Source organism: Bufo bufo, chromosome 1 (assembly GCF_905171765.1).
Source record: "Bufo bufo chromosome 1, aBufBuf1.1, whole genome shotgun sequence".
NCBI lineage: Eukaryota > Metazoa > Chordata > Amphibia > Anura > Bufonidae > Bufo > Bufo bufo.
Genome location: NC_053389.1, coordinates 65120946 through 65139663, shown reverse-complemented (window position 1 = coordinate 65139663; position 18718 = coordinate 65120946). Strand labels below are relative to the sequence as shown.

General features: G+C 45.4%; 1 protein-coding gene across 4 annotated transcripts in view; it reads left to right on the top strand.

Annotated features, from left to right (window-relative positions):
- SLC37A4 (solute carrier family 37 member 4) overlaps positions 1-18278 on the top strand; it is a 63207-nt gene extending 44929 nt beyond the window's left edge. For 2 of the 4 annotated variants that reach the window (XM_040425395.1, XM_040425402.1), the window contains exons 9-10: positions 11019-11157; positions 17326-17492. In XM_040425395.1, coding sequence (XP_040281329.1) covers positions 11019-11157; positions 17326-17492 — 306 coding nt within the window. Of the gene's footprint in view, positions 1-11018; positions 11158-17325 lie in introns of all 4 variants that reach the window. The other 2 variants (XM_040425410.1, XM_040425420.1) reach the window with 2 other exon arrangements.
- Positions 18279-18718: the final 440 nt, after the last annotated feature.

Below are 18718 nucleotides of genomic sequence, written 5' to 3'. Positions count from 1 at the left end.
GGAATGTGTTTTGGGGTGTCATTTTACATATACCCATGCTGGGTGAGAGAAATATCTTGGCAAAAGACAACTTTTCCCATTTTTTTATACAAAGTTGTCTTTTGCCAAGATATTTCTCTCACCCAGCATGGGTATATGTAAAATGACACCCCAAAACACATTCCCCAACTTCTCCCGATTACGGAGATACCAGATGTGTGACACTTTTTTGCAGCCTAGGTGGGCAAAGGGGCCCACATTCCAAAGAGCACCTTTCGGATTTCACCGGCCATTTTTTACAGAATTTGATTTCAAACTCCTTACCACACATTTGGGCCCCTAGAATGCCAGGGCAGTATAACTACCCCACAAGTGACCCCATTTTGCAAAGAAGACACCCCAAGGTATTCGCTGATGGGCATAGTGAGTTCATGGAAGTTTTTATTTTTTGTCACAAGTTAGTGGAATATGAGACTTTGTAAGAAAAAAAAAAAAAAATCATCATTTTCCACTAACTTGTGACAAAAAATAAAAAATTCTAGGAACTCGCCATGCCCCTCACGGAATACCTTGGGGTGTCTTCTTTCCAAAATGGGGTCACTTGTGGGGTAGTTATACTGCCCTGGCATTTTCCAGGGGCCCTAATGTGTGGTAAGTAGGTAAATGACCTGTGAAATCCTAAAGGTGCTCTTTGGAATGTGGGCCCCTTTGCCCACCTAGGCTGCAAAAAAGTGTCACACATGTGGTATCTCCGTATTCAGGAGAAGTTGGGGAATGTGTTTTGGGGTGTCATTTTACATATACCCATGCTGGGTGAGAGAAATATCTTGGCAAAAGACAACTTTTCCCATTTTTTTTATACAAAGTTGGCATTTGACCAAGATATTTCTCTCACCCAGCATGGGTATATGTAAAATGACACCCCAAAACACATTCCCCAACTTCTCCTGAGTACGGCGATACCAGATGTGTGACACTTTTTTGCAGCCTAGATGCGCAAAGGTGCCCAAATTCCTTTTAGGAGGGCATTTTTAGACATTTGGATACCAGACTTCTTCTCACGCTTTGGGGCCCCTAGAATGCCAGGGCAGTATAAATACCCCACATGTGACCCCATTTTGGAAAGAAGACACCCCAAGGTATTCAATGAGGGGCATGGCGAGTTCATAGAAATTTTATTTTTTTGGCACAAGTTAGCGGAAATTGATATATTTTTTTTTTTTTCTCACAAAGTCTCCCTTTCCGCTAACTTGGGATAAAAATTTCAATCTTTCATGGACTCAATATGCCCCTCACGGAATACCTTGGGGTGTCTTCTTTCCGAAATGGGGTCACATGTGGGGTATTTATACTGCCCTGGCATTCTAGGGGCCCTAAAGCGTGAGAAGAAGTCTTGAATATAAATGTCTAAAAAATTTTACGCATTTGGATTCCGTGAGGGGTATGGTGAGTTCATGTGAGATTTTATTTTTTGACACAAGTTAGTGGAATATGAGACTTTGTAAGAAAAAAAATAATAATTTCCGCTAACTTGGGCCAAAAAAATGTCTGAATGGTGATCAATGACAGGGGGGTGATCAATGACAGGGGGGTGATCAGGGAGTCTATATGGGGTGATCACCCCCTGTCATTGATCACCCCCCTATAAGGCTCCATTCAGACATCCGTATGTGTTTTGCGGATCCGATCCATGTATCAGTGGATCCGTAAAAATCATACGGACATCTGAATGCAGCCTGGTGATCAATGACAGGGGGGTGATCAATGACAGGGGGGTGATCAGGGAGTCTATATGGGGTGATCACCCCCCTGTCATTGATCACCCCCCTATAAGGCTCCATTCAGATGTCCGTGTTTTGCGGATCCGATCCATGTTTCAGTGGATCCGTAAAAATCATACGGACATCTGAATGCAGCCTTACAGGGGGGTGATCAATGACAGGGGGGTGATCAATGACAGGGGGGTGATCAGGGAGTCCATATGGGGTGATCACCCCCCTGTAAGGCTCCATTCAGACGTCCGTATGTGTTTTGCGGATCCGATCCATCTATCAGTGGATCCGTAAAATTCATACGGACGTCTGAATGCAGCCTTACAGGGGGGTGATCAATGACAGGGGGGTGATCAGGGAGTCTATATGGGGTGATCACCACAGTCATTGATCACTCCCCTGTAAGGCTCCATTCAGACGTCCGTATGTGTTTTGCGGATCCGATCAATCTATCAGTGGATCCGTAAAATTCATACGGACCTCTGAATGGAGCCTTACAGGGGGTTATCAATGACAGGGGGGTGATCAGTGACAGGGGGTGATCAGGGAGTCTATATGGGGTGATCTGGGGTGATCAGGGGTGAATAAGGGGTTAATAAGTGATGGGGGGGGGGGTGTAGTGTAGTGTAGTGTAGTGGTGGTTGGTGCAACATATTACTGAGCTACCGGTGTCCTCTGGTGGTCGATCCAAACAAAGGGGACCACCAGAGGACCAGGTAGCAGGTATATTAGACGCTGTTATCATAACAGCGTCTAATATACCTGTTAGGGGTTAAAAAAAATCACATCTCCAGCCTGCCAGCGAACGATCGCCGCTGGCAGGCTGGAGATCCACTCTCTTACCTTCCGTTCCTGTGAGCGCGCGCGCCTGTGTGCGCGCGTTCACAGGAAATCTCGCGTCTCGCGAGATGACGCACGGATGCGTCCAGGAGGAATGAATCAACCACCTTCCGGACGCGTCGCTGCGTTAGGCGGTCGGGAGGTGGTTAAGGACCGGGCTCATTTTCACCTTAAGGACCAGGCCATTTTTTGCAAATCTGACCAGTGTCACTTTATGTGGTGATAACTTTAAAATGCTTTGACTTATCCAGGCCATTCTGAGATAGTTTTTTCGTCACATATTGTACTTAATGACACTGGTAAAATGGAGTAAAAAAAAAATCATTTTTATTTATAAAAAAAATACCAAATTTGCCCAAAATTTTGAAAAATTAGCAAATTTCCACGTTTCAATTTCTCTACTTCTATAATACATAGTAATACCTACCAAAATAGTTATTACTTTACATTCCCCATATGTCTACTTCATGTTTGGATCATTTTGAGAATGATATTTTATTTTTGGGGGACGTTACAAGGCTTAGAAGTTTAGAAGCAAAAACAACTATTTAAGGACCAGTTCAGGTCTGAAGTCACTTTGCGAGGCTTACATAATAGAAACCACCCAAAAATGACCCCGTTCTAGAAACTACACCCGTCAAGGTATTCAAAACTGATTTTACAAACTTTGTTAACCCTTTAGGTGTTCCACAAGAATTAATGGAAAATAGAGATACAATTTCAAAATTTCACTTTTTTGGCAGAATTTCCATTTTAATATTTTTTTTTTCCAGTTACAAAGCAAGGGTTAACAGCCAAACAAAACTCAATATTTATGGCCCTGATTCTGTAGTTTACAGAAACGCCCCATATGTAGTCGTAAACCGCTGTACGGGCACACGGCAGGGCGCAGAAGGAAAGGAATGCCATACGGTTTTTGGAAGGCAGATTTGGCTGGACTTGTTTTTTGACACCATGTCCCATTTGAAGCCCCCCTGATGCACCCCTAGTGACCCCATTTTAGAAACTATGGGATAGGGTGGCAGTTTTGTTGGTACTAGTTTAGGGTACATATGATTTTTGGTTGCTCTATATTACACTTTTTGTGAGGCAAGGTAACAAGAAATAGCTGTTTTGGCACCGTTTTTATTTTTTGTTATTTACAACATTCATCTGACAGGCTAGATCATGTGGTATTTTTTTAGACCAGGTTGTCACGGACAATTTCTTTTATTTATGTAAGTTTTGTCATCGCTGTCATCAGAAACTTTACTGCCCAACCTTAGAGCCTATTTCCATGGGCTAATATATGGCAAAGTCCTCTTAATTGACTCCTCTTTTGGCTGTCCATGCACCAGGAGCTGAAATCTACACCAGGTATGAGCTTGTAATACACTGACAGGACAGATCCAGCGTGCTGCAGTGCAACATGCTTTATCAGCTGATATACAGTCAAGGTCCTCTTGGGCTACTTTCACACTATCGTTTTAGTTTTCCGGTATTGAGATCCGCCATAGGGGCTCAATACTGGCAAAAAACACGTCAGTTTTGTCCCCATTCATTGTCAATGGGGACAAAACTGAGCAGAACGGAGTGCTCCAAAATTAATTTCATTCTGTTTTGTTGTGTTCCCATACCGGAGAGCAAACCGCAACATGTTGTAGTTTGCTTTCCGTTCTGGGATGTGGAGCAAGACGGATCCGGCATGACCCCCAATGCAAGTCAACGGGGACGGATCAGTTTTCTCTGCCACAATAGAAAATGGATCCGTCCCCCATTGATTTTCAATGGAGTTCATGACTGATCCGTCTTGGCTATGTTGAAGATAATACAACCGGATCCGTTCATAACGGATGCAGATGGTTGTATTATCAGTAACGGAAGCGTTTTTTTGCTGAACCCGACCAGATCCAGCAAAAACGCTAGTGTGAAAGTAGCCTTAGATGGAGGAGTGATTATTGCCCAAATGTTCATTCCTGATCATTTCCTTCTGTAAACGCGTCCATTTATCAAACCACAAATAGTTTGCTCATGTTTCATTGATCACACCTTTTATACAGAAATACAATTTTTGCCAGCAACACATACCCCCATTTAAAGTAGAAAAGTATATGACTGGAGGGAGTGAACATACAATCATACATACATTGCAACATATACAGTAAATGTAAGAAATGATCACCAGTGGACACGCTATATTGTTAAACGGCATCTGTCAGCAGATTTGTACCTATGACACCGGCTGACCTGTTACATGTGCACTTGGCAGCAGAAGGCATCGGTGTTGGTCCCATGTTCATATGTGCCCGCATTGCTGAGAAAAATAAAGTTTTGATGTATGCAAATGAGCCTCTAAGGGCAATAGGGGCGTTACCATTACACCTCTATGCTCCACTCTCTCAGCATCTGCCGTGCCCTCTGCACTTTGACAGGACCAGGCAGTGAAAATATTATCACACCTGTTCCTGTCAAAGTGCAGAGGATGCGGCAGTTGCAGAGAGCGCAGGGCCTCTAGGTGTAATGGTAACGCCCCCATTGCTCCTAGAGGCTGATTTGCATATATTCAAACATAATTTCTTATCCGTATGATTGGGGGACACAGGCTTGACCATGGGTATAGCTGCTGCCGTTAGGAGGCGGACACTTAGCACAAAAGTGTGAGCACCTCCCTTTAGCTATAGCCTTCCTACAGGGACTAAGCTAAAACAGTTTTAGCTTGGTGTCCGTAGGAGGCAGACCTTCTCTGCTTTGCAGGTCTGCTCATCTTTTTCTCTTTTCTTTCTTCCTTTTAGCTTGGCTGCAGGCTGCTTCCGCTGCCTGTGTTCCCACCCAGGAGATGGGAGTCCAGGGGGTCCTGAAGCGGTTCCCAAAGCCTCTGTATCCTGCCAGCTTTCAGGTCACCAGGTCCGGCCTCTGCTAAGTCATGTCTGTTACCGGTGTAGCAACCCTAACCAAGGGGCAGCACACCGAAGCTGGTGACCCTGCTGGAGCCAGATGCCAGACTGATGAGTATTATCTAAGTCCCCAAGGCCCTCTTCCTCCTCCCTCCCCCTTCTCAGGTTTTCCTATAGGAATGTGCCCCACGGAGGCCTGCTTACCTTCCCCTGAGGCCTCAGTTTCGGCAGGCGTCCCCCTCCCGGCTGGGGGATTGCCATGCCAACATTTTCTGCGCTCCGCCCACTCCTACTGCAGAAGGAACATTGCAGGACTCTGACACCAGGCTCTGGACAAGCCACCCCCCCCCCCCCCCTCCATTTTCTACAGGGTCGAGCCTTCTCCCCTCATTCTCTTCCTGTCACTACAGGGTAATTACTATGTCCGAGCCCAGGCCCCAAAGCAGGCGGCGAGTTCTGTGCGCCATTTTGCCTGTGCTTCTTGTCGCTCTGAATTTCCATGCGGTCAGTTAGATCCCCAAGTGGCTCCGACCCTGACCCAGTCGCCCCTCCTTCCCATCCCATGGTAGAACCGGAGTGGGTGCGTTACCTGTCAAAGATGGTACAGGACGTCTCCCATACAAAGCCATCGTGGAAATTCTGGGGTGTTTGTTCCGCTTAGACACCCCTCTGACCAGTCTGACTCTGGGGATCCTGTGGCCACTTACCATTGTGGTCGCCCTGCAAAATGGGCCAGACCACCCTCCACCAGAAGGGTATCTGCGTTGCCAGCTTCTTTGGTCTCACCACCGCCTCCCAGAGAGTCTCACTCGGATGTTTCCTCCCTGGAGAAGGCTTGCTCTGAAGAAACATTTTCAGATGCAGACTTTGTGTCTTCTGAGGACCAGTCTTCAAAACTGTCCTCTATGGTAGACAACCTCATTTCAGCGGTTATAGAAACCTTACAGGTTGAGGACCCTGCACCCTCATCAGCCGGCTCGAGTTTTTCTTTCAGACGTTCCTGTCGCTAGCCAAAATGTTTCCCCAACCACCAGGATTTTGATTCCTCTTTCCAAGCAGTGGAATTCCGCTGACGTTTTACTTTGCCTAAACACTTAGATGTCTTATATCCCTTTATGGAAGATTTGACGAAGAAGTGGTCGTCGTCCCCTATTATGGACCCTCCCGTATCTCGCTTGGCAAAACATACTACCTTGCCTATGGCGGATGGGTTTTAGTTTTCCGACCACAGGGATAAAAAATTGGAAGCTTTTGCAAAGTCATCCTTTGAAGCAGTGGGCACAGCACTGCGCCCGGTTTTTGCCTCTATATGGGTCAGCAAAGAGTGAGCAGACAGGCAACGCTGGCGACCACTCGGAGGAACTATCTGATATTGTCCTGCAGCTTTCCCAGGCCAGTTCTTATGTTTGCGAAGCTTTTCTGGACGCGGCCAGACTTGTGGCCCGCTCGTCAGCTCTCTTGGTGGCTATTCGCCGTAACCTTTGGCTCTCCTGCTGGATGGCAGATAATGCCTCAAAACGAGCCTTGGCGGCCCTTCCTTTCGCCCGCAGCAGGCTTTTTGGAAAATGCATGGACGAAATTATCTCTGACACTACAGGTGGTAAGAGCACTTATTTACCACAGAACAGGACAGTCTTCAACAGATCAAAAAAGCGTAGGCCTCTTTTTCGCCCCTTTTGGAGCTTTTCCAGCCCTAAGCGGCCAGCCGATAAGGCTACCCCAGATCAGAAGCGCAAGCCTTCGTTCAAACATGCATGGAATAGCCTTCCTGCAGAAGTGGTAGCTGCAAATACAGTTAAGTAGTTTAAGCATGCATGGGATAGGCATAAGGCCATCCTTCATATAAAATAAGGCCAAGGGCTATTCATAGTATTCAATATATTGGGCAGACTAGATGGGCCAAATGGTTCTTATCTGCCGACACATTCTATGTTTCTATGTTAAACCTCGCTCTTCCTGGCGTCCCCGCCAATAGGGCTCCAAGTCCTATGCCTCCAAGACTTCCTCGGCATCACGGGCGGTTTTCAACGCTCCCCAAACGGGTGGGCGGCCGCCTTCATCTGTTTCATCATGTTTGGCTGGCTCACATCTCGGATGCCTGGGTGAAAGAAGTCATCTCAGAGGGTTACAAGCTGGAATTCAGCTCCCCCCTCCTCCACCCCGTTTTTTCTGCTCATCTCCTCTGACCTCTCACCCGGCTCCTCATTCCTTTTTTCAGGCCATGCTCCCCCTCCTGCGGCATGGAGTGATCGTCCTGTTTCCTGCTCAAGACTGTTTTCGCGGGTTTTACTCCTATCTTTGTGGTTCCTATCTTGGACCTCAAAGCCGCTCTTGGATGGAGTCCTTGAGATCAGTCATCGCGTCCATGGAACCGGGGGAGTTGCTTGCCTCGATAGACATCAAGGACGCTTATGGCGGTCATGATTCTTCTCCATGCCAGGGGAATAGTAGCGATCCCATACTTAGACGATATCCTAAAAAAAAGGTCCGTCATTCCAGGAAATGACGAACAGCCTGTGCCTGACAGTCATGGACACCCTGGAACAATTCGGATGGGTTCTGAACCGACCAAAGTCATGTCTCCATCCTTCTCAGTGACTGACTATTCTGGGCATGTTATTCGACACCCTTCAGGCCAAGGTATCCTTGTCCCCGGAGAAGCTACCCACTCTCCGGCTTCAGATTCTTCCCTTGTTGCGGCCCCGTCCTCTCCCCATTCATCTCTGCATGAGGGTTCTGGGTCATACGGTCTTTGCCTTCGAGGCAGTGCCCTATGTTCAGCTCCATACCAGGACTCTTCAGTGGGACCGATCCCCAACCTCCCTGGATTGGCTTGTACGCCTCCCGGTTCAAACCGCCCTCAGGTGGTGGTTGGTTTCCCCGATGCTGATGTCGGGTCGCTCTTTCCTTCCCCCTCAGCTGGACGGTGTTGACAACGGACACCAGCCTCCAGGGCTGAGGGGGAGTATTAGGAAATCTCTTCGTTCAGGGCACATGGACACGCAAGGAACGCTCTCTTCCCATCAACATTCTGGAACTGTGGGCGATTCTTCTCTCTCTGCTTCATTGGATCGACCACCTACGGAAACGTCTGGTTCGGGTTTAGTCCATCAATTTCACGGCGGTGGCGTTTCTCAACCACCAAGGCAGCACTTGGAGCCCGGCAGCCATTGCAGAAACAGCACTGATTCTCAGCTGGGCAGAGAACCATGTCCCTTTGCTGTCTGCAGTTCACATCCCCGGCGTCCACAACGCCGACTTCCTCAGCCGGGAGCGTCTCGATCCCGGCAAATAGGCAAATCACCCGCAGGTTTTTCTAGTGATCTGCGAGCTGTAGGGTCGGACGGACGTGGATCTCATGACCTCTCGCTTCAACCACAAGGTCGAGAACTTCGTCGTGCAGTCCAAGGATCCCCTGGCCCTGGCGTACGACGCTTTCATAATTCCGTGGAGTCAGTTCACGTTTCCTTACATGTTCCCTCCTCTTCCCCTCCTTCTGCGTTTTCTCTGGAAAATCAGGTCCAAAGGTCTGCCCCGGATTGGCCGCGCCGAGTGTGGCACGCATCCCTAGTCTCCCTTCTCGCCGACGAACACTGGCGTCGTCCCCTTCCACTGAATCTAAGGTCTCTACATTTAACGGCATGGCTGTTGAAGCCGCTGTACTAGGGGCTCGAGGTTTCTCGGATGCTGTTGTCCAGACCATGATTCGTGCCAGACCATGATTCGTTCCCCCGGATCTATCACCGGACCTGGAAGTCCTACTTTAGTTGGTGCGAGCGCCACCAGCTGTCCCCCATTCGTTTTTCGCTGCCGCGACTCTTGTCCTTCCTGCAGTAGGGCATGGACTTGGGACTGGCTCTCAGTTCCCTCAAAGGGCAAGTTTTGGCTCTTTCCGTTTTATTTCAGCGGAACTTGGCTTTGCTGTCTGAGATTCAGACCTATCTGCAGGGGGTGGCGCACGCTGTGCCCCCTTACCGCCCTCCGTTAAATCCTTCGGACCTTAATCTGGTGCTCAGCGCTCTTCAGTCATCTCCGTTTGAGCCTTTGCAACAGGTGTCCCTTCGCTTCCTGTACTACAAAGTGGTCTTTTTAGTCGCGATCACTTCCATCCGTAGGGTGTTGGAACTTGCAGCTCTTTCCTGTCGATCGCCCTTCCTGATCGTCCATCAGGATAAAGTAGTCGTTTGCCCTGTTCAGTCACATCACACACTGGATTTGGTACGAGCCGTTCGCCTCTATCTGTCTCAGACGTCCTCTTTCCGACAGATGGATTCGCTATTTGTCATTCCAGAGGAGCCGAGAGCAGAGGGCTGGCTGCTTCCAAAGCTTCCATTTCCCGATGGATTTGTTTGGCCATTGTGGAAGCGTGCCGCGTCAGTGATCGGGCCTCACCCTTCTGGGTTACTGATCATTCTGCTCGGGCAGTGGGGGCCTCTTGGGCAGTGCATCATGGGGCTTCGGCCCATATGCAAGGCGACTACCTGGTCGTCTTTGCACACTTTTTCAAAGTTTTACAGAGTACACAACTTTGCGTCCTCTGACGCTTCTCTGGGGCGTAGAGTTTTACAGACAGCAGTTCTCTAATTCACCGGAAGGTTTCTTTGTTTATGGCCCACCCTTGGAACTGCTCTGTAACATCCCATGATCAAGCCTGTGTCCCCCAATGATACGGATGAGAAGATTTTTGTACTTACCATAAAATCTGTTTCTCTTCCGTTCATTGGGGGGACACAGCTCCCACCCGTTCTCTCTTTTACGGGCCTCTTATGGCCTACGTGGTTCTGGGTTTGTACATCGTTTGGTTTCCTGTGTGTTCTTGCTTCTACTGCTTTTGCACTAACTGTTTTAGCTTAGTCCCTGTAGGAAGGGTATAGCTGGAGGGAGGAGCTCACACCTTTGTGTTTAGTGTTGCCTCCTAGTGGCAGCAGCTATAGCCATGGTCAAACCTGTGTCCCCCAATGAACGGAAGAGAAACAGATTTTATGGTAAGTACAAAAATCAAATTTTTTCTCATCAATGCTGGCGCATATGAACATGGGACCAACACAGATGCCTTCTGCTGCCAAGCGCACATGTAACAGGTCAGCCAGTTTTATAGGGACAAATCTGCTGATGGATGCCCTTTAATTAGAGCTCACAGATAGGGGCAGGACCCTCTTCGCAGTTGGCTTTGAGAGGAGCATCCTGCACTTGGCAGCATTTATCAGTTTTTCCCCTAATCTGCAGAATCTCCCTGCCTCAGCCCCTGAAAAATAAGAGTGGTTGAGCATGCATGTGAGTAGGGGGTTCAGGAGTGATCGATGTCGGCAAATCAGCTGACAGCTACTCCACTCCTTCCCATGTAACATCTTCAGTACATGAACCGCTGGGGTTCTTGACGACTGGATTGGGAAACGCTTCTCTAGTAGAAAGGGAAAGAATACAGTTGTTATGGGCCATTTTCATGTACTACTTCGAGTTAACTATAGGTTGTGATTTATATGTCGCTGGCCACATCCATGATGACGCTGTCATTCTTTTATTGCCTTGTTAATCTGATTTCTTACTGTGCTAGGTGTGGATCCTGATTCTTGGAGCTGTCTTTGGTTTTTGCTCTTATGGTCCCATAGCTCTGTTTGGAGTTATTGCCAATGAAAGTGCCCCTTCAAATTTCTGCGGTACCTCCCATGCGATTGTGGCCCTGTCAGCTAACGGTAAGTGTAACTTGTAAAGTAAGTTTTTTTTTAGTTTTTTTTTATTTATTTTTTTATTTACTGTATGAATTTCTACTGATCACATCTTATGAAATAAAATGTTATGGTTCAATAAGATTTTATTATCTTTTATAGTCATAAAGGAAACATCATAAGTTGCAGTATAGACACCACATACATAGTTACAGTGCAACATGAAATCATAAACAGTAGTATGGCATCAAGGACATGGTATAAGCATGTATCTGTATCTGCATTGCAAACAACCAGCTGTCAAATAGACAGCGGAATCAAAGGCCCCATATAAATAATATATAGGCCAATAATTCTAGACAAATACTGACAAAAGAGGGGGAAGACGAGACTACACACATGAGGAGGGGGGGAGAGGGGAGTAATCATAAGGCATAGCTGGTGAATAACTAGGCACTTTTATGGAGGGGAATCAGGGAGAACCCCAGAAGCCACCCAAACAGGGAACGAGGTAGAGGCTCTAAACCTGGACCATGGCTCCCAACACTTAAGAAACGCCGGAATCTTGTTATGATCAGAATGAAATAAAATTTTAAATCTTAACCACCATATTACAGCTCCAGACTAAAAAAAATAAACAGGAGCCATTGGCTCCTAAACTGAAAAATTTAGGAGCCAAATAAAATTTTTATAAAGTAAAAAATTGGGCTGAGCACTCAAATACTGGAATACTGCATGTATAGGGTCATAAATTATTTATTCTCTGCAAAGCATACACAATAAAAACAAAATAAAACTGACATATATAGCAATTACGGACATAAGATAAATTCAGCATAAAATGGATCCAAATAAATGTGACGATATAATGCAATATAATCTCAGTTGATCCTCTCACATGAAGGGGTTAAATGCATGTAGTAGTAGAATCAGCAGGTTTGGTGTGTGTATCCACCTCAGGTTATAATGGTGAGTGTGTATACACCTCAAGTTCAGTTTGCCAGTGTCATTAATAGATTAATCGGCAGGTGTGTTCCTCCACCTGCAGGAATATACCCACTCTATTCCAAGACAGATTGGTAACAAATGAAGCGGTCATTGTTTTACAGATAACCTATCATAAAATAGGCGATATGGCAGAAAGATTTGCGGTGTATGTGTGGCGTCCCACTATACCGCACTGCCTAAAACGCCTTTTACCTTTCCGGACGGCTTCTATTGCTGTAAATGTCCTTTGTGAACGGGCCCGTTCATATGATCCTCAATTGACCAGGTTTGTGGTGAGTATTACAGGGATCTCAAGGTGTGTAATGCAGCCAGTGTCCGGCAACACCAGGGAGTCTGTGGGTTCCAGAGGGATATCTTTCAATCTGGATTTTTCAAAGAAGACGGTGGATAAAGGCAAATATGTTGTTGTTCATCCGTACATACAGCAGGTCCTAACCAAATGCGTTTCGGGATTTCCACTATACTCCTTCCTCACACACCAAACCTGCTGATTCTACTACTACATGCATTTAACCCCTTCATGTGAGAGGATCAACTGAGATTATATTGCATTATATCGTCACATTTATTTGGATCCATTTTATGCTGAATTTATGTCCGTAATTGCTATATATGTCAGTTTTATTTTGTTTTTATTGTGTATGCTTTGCAGAGAATAAATAATTTTTGACCCTATACATGCAGTATTCCAGTATTTGAGTGCTCAGCCCAATTTTTTACTTTCTACATATACTATTGTGTTGGTTTGGTGGACCAACAGGGCTTTGCAAAACCACTCCTTTGTTAAAGGCACAGTGAACTACTATTAACTTTTTTGTCTTTTCTACAAATTTTTAGTCGCCAAATTGAAAATATATGTAATTAAAATAAAAATAAAAAAAGACTTGGAGAAGATGAGACGCAGGTCACAGTAATGAGCCAGCACTACATATTAGGGGTGTCACGATACCAACATTTTTAATCGGTTTCGATACCATAAAAAAGTATTGCGATACTCGATACCATTCGATACCACGCAAAAAAAAAACACCATTCCGCATTTTATGGAACGTCCGGCCCATAATAGAACAGCCCTATCCTATTTTTTGGGGGGGACAAGGTGACACAGTTATTATTATTTTTTCCTTTTACGACGTTCACCGCATAGGAGATATTTTTTTATATTTTAATAGTTTATACTTTTTGGACGTGGCAATATGTAATATGTTTATTGTTTATATATTTTATAAGTGAAATTGGGAAAGGGGGCGATTTATACTTAATATTTTGGTGTTCGTGTTTTTTTAAACTTCTTTTTTTTTTTTTTTTTTTTTTTTTACTTTTTATTTACTAACTATTAGCCCCCTTCAGGGCTACAACCCTTGTCCTATTCACCGTAATAGAGCTCTATTAGGGTGAATAGGACCTCACACTCTCCCTGCTGCCCTGGGCTTTCTGCACACAGCAGCAGGGAGCTTACCATGACAGCCAAGGCTTCAGTAGCGTCCTGGCTGCCATGGCACTGTGCCACCATTGATGTTAACTCGCCCATTAATTCAAACACAGGCACCCGACCTCTGACAGGTAGCTAAGATCCGTGGCAGTTAACCCCTCACGTGCGGCACCTGAGGGGTTAACTGCCGCGGCTCGCGGCACCCTGTCATAGAGGTCGGGTTCCGGCTATGTGATTCTGCAATCAGTACCCGCCTCCCGTATTTGAATTAATGGGTGAGTTAAAATCATTGGTGGCACAGTGGCCACAGCCCCTCCCCTCCCCTCCTCTTCCCCTCTCTCTTTTAATTGGTGGCAGCGGCGGCACAGGGGGGAGGGAGAAACTGCTTCCTTCTCCCCTGTGCTGCTGAGTGAACGCCTGCGCTGGGGCAGTGGGGAAAGGAATTATTGGATCCCATGCCCCGCCGCAATATTCAGCTACAGCGCAGCAGCCCTGTCGCAAATGGCGACAAGGCTTAAAAGTCTTGTCGCCATCTTCAAATTTTAAGGCACATTGGCGACCATTTTGGTCGCCATCTGGAGCGTTGCATTAGATGAATATGAACCTAACCTGCTAACGTGTGTCGGGCCCATCTACCGGCATCAAGGTGGCTTCTGCAGATGGGAACCTAACACTAACTGAACTGCCTCTCCTGGGCCTAACCTAAGCCTACAATGTTCAGGGTGGTGTAGGAACCAGCTACATTTATACTCTGCTCAGAAGCCCTGGGCAGACGGGCGGGGAGTGTTTACTCTAAAGGAGGCAGCTACTCTCCATACAAACTGCAAGAAAATTTAGACTGGCACATCTAAAGTCACAGGTGCACATCCATAAAGCTAGCGTGCAGACAGCAAACAAAAAGGTATGGCAGCACACCATCCAGTTTGTATGGAGAGTAGCTGCCTCCCTTAAATTAAACACTCCCCGCCCATCTGCCCAGGGCTTCTGAGCAGAGTATAAATGTAGCTGGTTCCTACACCGCCCCGAACATTGTAGGCTTAGGTTAGGCCCAGGAGAAACAGTTCAGTTAGTGTTAGGTTCCCATCTGCAGAAGCCACCTTGATGCCAGTAGATGGGCCCGACACACGTTTGATCAAAAATGTGAGCAAAGAGCTTCCTTTTTTTATGTATAGTACTGCTGTAATCCAGAATAACCCCTAATCCTTAGCTCTATTGTTTGCATGTGTAATGGTTTTACTCAACCACAGAAATAAGTGCAAAACACACCAATAATAGACAATTAAAATATAGTATTTATTAATATCCAATATTAAAAAGTGATATACACCGTACAACAATAATAAAATGAGTGGGGAAAAGAACACAGAACACCTCAGATAGCCGCTCTCCAATGTGTGACTCCTCCTCAGGACGCTGTCATATGCGAAACGCGCGTTGAGGAGCGCTATCACCCCTTTCATTGTCTCTCTTCTAATTGGTATGTTGCCATCCATGTTGTATCTGTAGGTAATGAGCATATATGTATGTCACTTTACTGCTCATTCTACGCATAGGTCACTTTATGGCATACCATTGCACTTTATATAGACCCCGTTGTTATACTTGTATTCGGAGGTTGTCACTGCCATCTTTATAGGTCGTTATATTGTTGCATTTTTTTCACACATTGGAGAGCGGCTATCTGAGGTGTTCTGTGTTCTTTTCCCCAATCATGTTATTATTGTTGTACTGTGTATATCACTTTTTAATATTTGATATTAATAAATACTATATTTTAATCGTCTATTATTGGTGTGTTTTGCACTCTTTTCTGTGGTTGAGTAATATATTAGGAGTGTGCCGTTTATTTGAGACCGTATGGTGATTTAACTGTGTAATGGTGTGCTGCCATACGTTTTTTGTTTGCTGTCTGCATGTTGGCTTTATGGATGTGTAACCTGTGACTATGGATGTGTAACCTGGGACTATGGATGTGTAACCTGGGACTATGGATGTGTAACCTGGGACTATGGATGTGTAACCTGGGACTATGGATGTGTAACCTGGGACTATGGATGTGTAACCTGGGACTATGGATGTGTAACCTGGGACTATGGATGTGTAACCTGGGACTATGGATGTGTAACCTGGGACTATGGATGTGTAACCTGGGACTATGGATGTGTAACCTGGGACTATGGATGTGTAACCTGGGACTATGGATGTGTAACCTGGGACTATGGATGTGCTTGTCTAAATTTTCTTGCAGTAACATTTTGAAATAATTATTGATTTTGTTTTTAATTTTCCCTGTATTCCACATATTTAAACAAAAAAGATAAAATCGCACTTTACCCCAGTTATCTATTATTCTAAACCTGCCTGTAATGAGAAGTTATCACCTCTGTGTACAGATAAGACCGGATCCTCCAGTCACACACAATAGGTGATTGTCAAAGCTTATCTGTTCTTTCCTTGTACAATGACCTCTGCACGGGTCACAGAGCATGCCCAGAAGACTCTCCCATAGAAGTCACCGAGGTCCCCTCCAGACCATTGTGTCTATGGCCAATGCAGCTGCCGTGAAGCAATTATCTTAATGCTTTGTAAATGCTGTTAAGAACAGCTCAGGCAAGATGGCCGCCCCCATAATCCTGTTCAGGAAATAGAAGAAATAAATCTGCAATCAGAAAATAAGAATAGAATAGAAGAAAAGGGTATGTGTTACTATCTGGTGTTAACTGGCAGATAAAAATTTTGGTGACAGGATTTCCTCTCTGTTCACGTCATTCACCTCCAACTATCGCTTAAATCCCTACCGACTAGTATTCGCTGCATAAGACTGACTGCCCTGTTCCCCCATTTTTGAGGGGGAAAAAATGCGTCTTACAAAGCGAAAAAGTTGGTATGCGTTCAAGTCCACTTAATAACTAGTTTTTTTTCTCATGGATTTATACCGTCTGTCATTCATTTTCATATTCTGTTGCATTCACTTGTAAAGTTGACGCAAATTTCTTTATATTGAAAAGATGAAATCATACAATCCACAGATTTCTCATTGACATAAAACCTTTGTTGGCAGTGACATAGTTACCAATCCACAAGGACAGTTCCTGGTGCGGATCTGGTGTGCTCACGCTCAACCTGTCCGTGGGGACTGATACATATGGACTTTTCATATTGTAATATGGGCAGTGCTTAGTAAGTTACAAATGTTTTATGTCAATGAGTCACAGATGTAATATGCTAAAAGGAATCTGTGGATTGTATGATTTTACATTTTTAATATAAAGAAACTTTCATTGACTTGGGTATTTGTGTTTTAACACGCGAATACGACAAGGGCTCGGGAGGACTTCTAGCCTTATATATATACGGTGCCATTTACTCTTGGGACTTGAAGGAAGTATATTCTGTGGCATTCCACACTATGGAGGTATTGTCCCCTAGAAGGATTGCTATGCTCCATAGACCTCCGCAAGAAGGACTGACATTTGTACATAATGCTAGAATTGACTGATTCCTCACTCACACATCAGTGTTCTGTCAGTGATTTCCATCAGTTATTTTGAGCCAAAACCAGGATTGGAGCCTCCACGAACTTTAGGTATAAGGGAAAGATCTGCACCTGTTCTGTGTTTAGAGCTGCACCTGGTTTTGGCTCAAAATCACCGATTGAAATCACTGATCGAACACTGACGTGTGAATGAGGCATGATACTTGTCAGAGATAAAAGCTGATTTTTTTTTTTTCACTGAAACCGTTTTTCTTGGCAGTTGGAGGATTTCTCGCCGGATTACCTTTCAGCACAGTTGCCAAACATTATGGTTGGGACACAGCGTTCTGGACGGCTCAGATGACCTGCTTAGCAGTTACCATAGTCTTCCTTCTGCTGAGGAACATCCAGACCAAGATGGGTCGCTTGCCTAAAAAATCTGATTGAGACGGAGTTCAAGAATCCTCCCCTAAGCACACGCAAGAACACGAAAAGACAAATCAGGAGATGGGAGGAGGGGGGGTGGATTCAGAGTTATCGGTAGCGTTCATTTCTGAGTACTGCAGGATTATTACGCAGTGTGCCAAGCGGGTCATCTGGCCTTTCCCCATTCAGTCTCAGATGGGTCCCACCTGCAGGACATCCTCCCCTTCCTGTGCTAACGAAAGGAAAAATGACACCTAACACTTCAGATTCCAGATTGTTACCTCTATCACCGCGGGGCGACTTCCGGGAAAGCTAATTGCACTGGTTAATGTGAAATCATGTAGTCCATCTACATATTATGGAAGAGACTCTGGTGATGGGCAGGCCGGTGCACATGTCAGACTGTATATACAATACTGCATTTACCTAAATGAAGGAGACCTATGCCACTAGTGGAATATCTCACATCTGGAATAGGATTCTGGCAATAGAATTGCTCCATTAGATACAAGAGAGGTTAGGAAATATATTTGGGAAATGTTATTCATTTCTAGTTCATAGCTGCTGATGAGAGTCAGGGAATCTTCATCTTCTGCACTACTTTCCAGTTACTAATGGGAGAACAGGATTAGAACATATTTTACATATATTCCAATATATGTGTAGAGTAGCCTCATCTCACTACTAATGTCAGTGCTTAAAGGGCATCTGTCAGCAGTTTTGTACCTATGACACTGGCTGACCTGTTCCATGTTCACTTGGCAGCTGAAGACATCTGTGTTGGTCCCATGTTAATTTGCACCTGCGTTGCTGAGAAAAAGGATTTTTTAATATATGAAAATGAGCCTCTATGAGCAACCGGGGCGTTACCATTACACTTAGAGGCTCTGCTCTCTCAGCAACTGCCGCGTCCTCTGCACTTTGATTGACAGGACCAGGTGTGATCACATTTATACTGCCCGGTCCTGTCAATCAAAGTGCAGAGAGGAGAGCCTCTAGGTGTAATGGTAACGCCCCCGTTGCTCCTAGAGGCTCATTTGCATATATTAAAACATAATTTTTCTCAGTAATGCGGGCACATATGAACATGGGACCAACACAGATGCCTTCAGCTGCCAAGTGCACATGGAACAGGTCCGCTAGTGTCATAGGTACAAAACTGCTGACAGATGCCCTTTAAAAAGAGGTATTCTGGTTTATATAACATTGTGTGTGATATTTCTTTCTGTATCAATTCTTTATGGTTT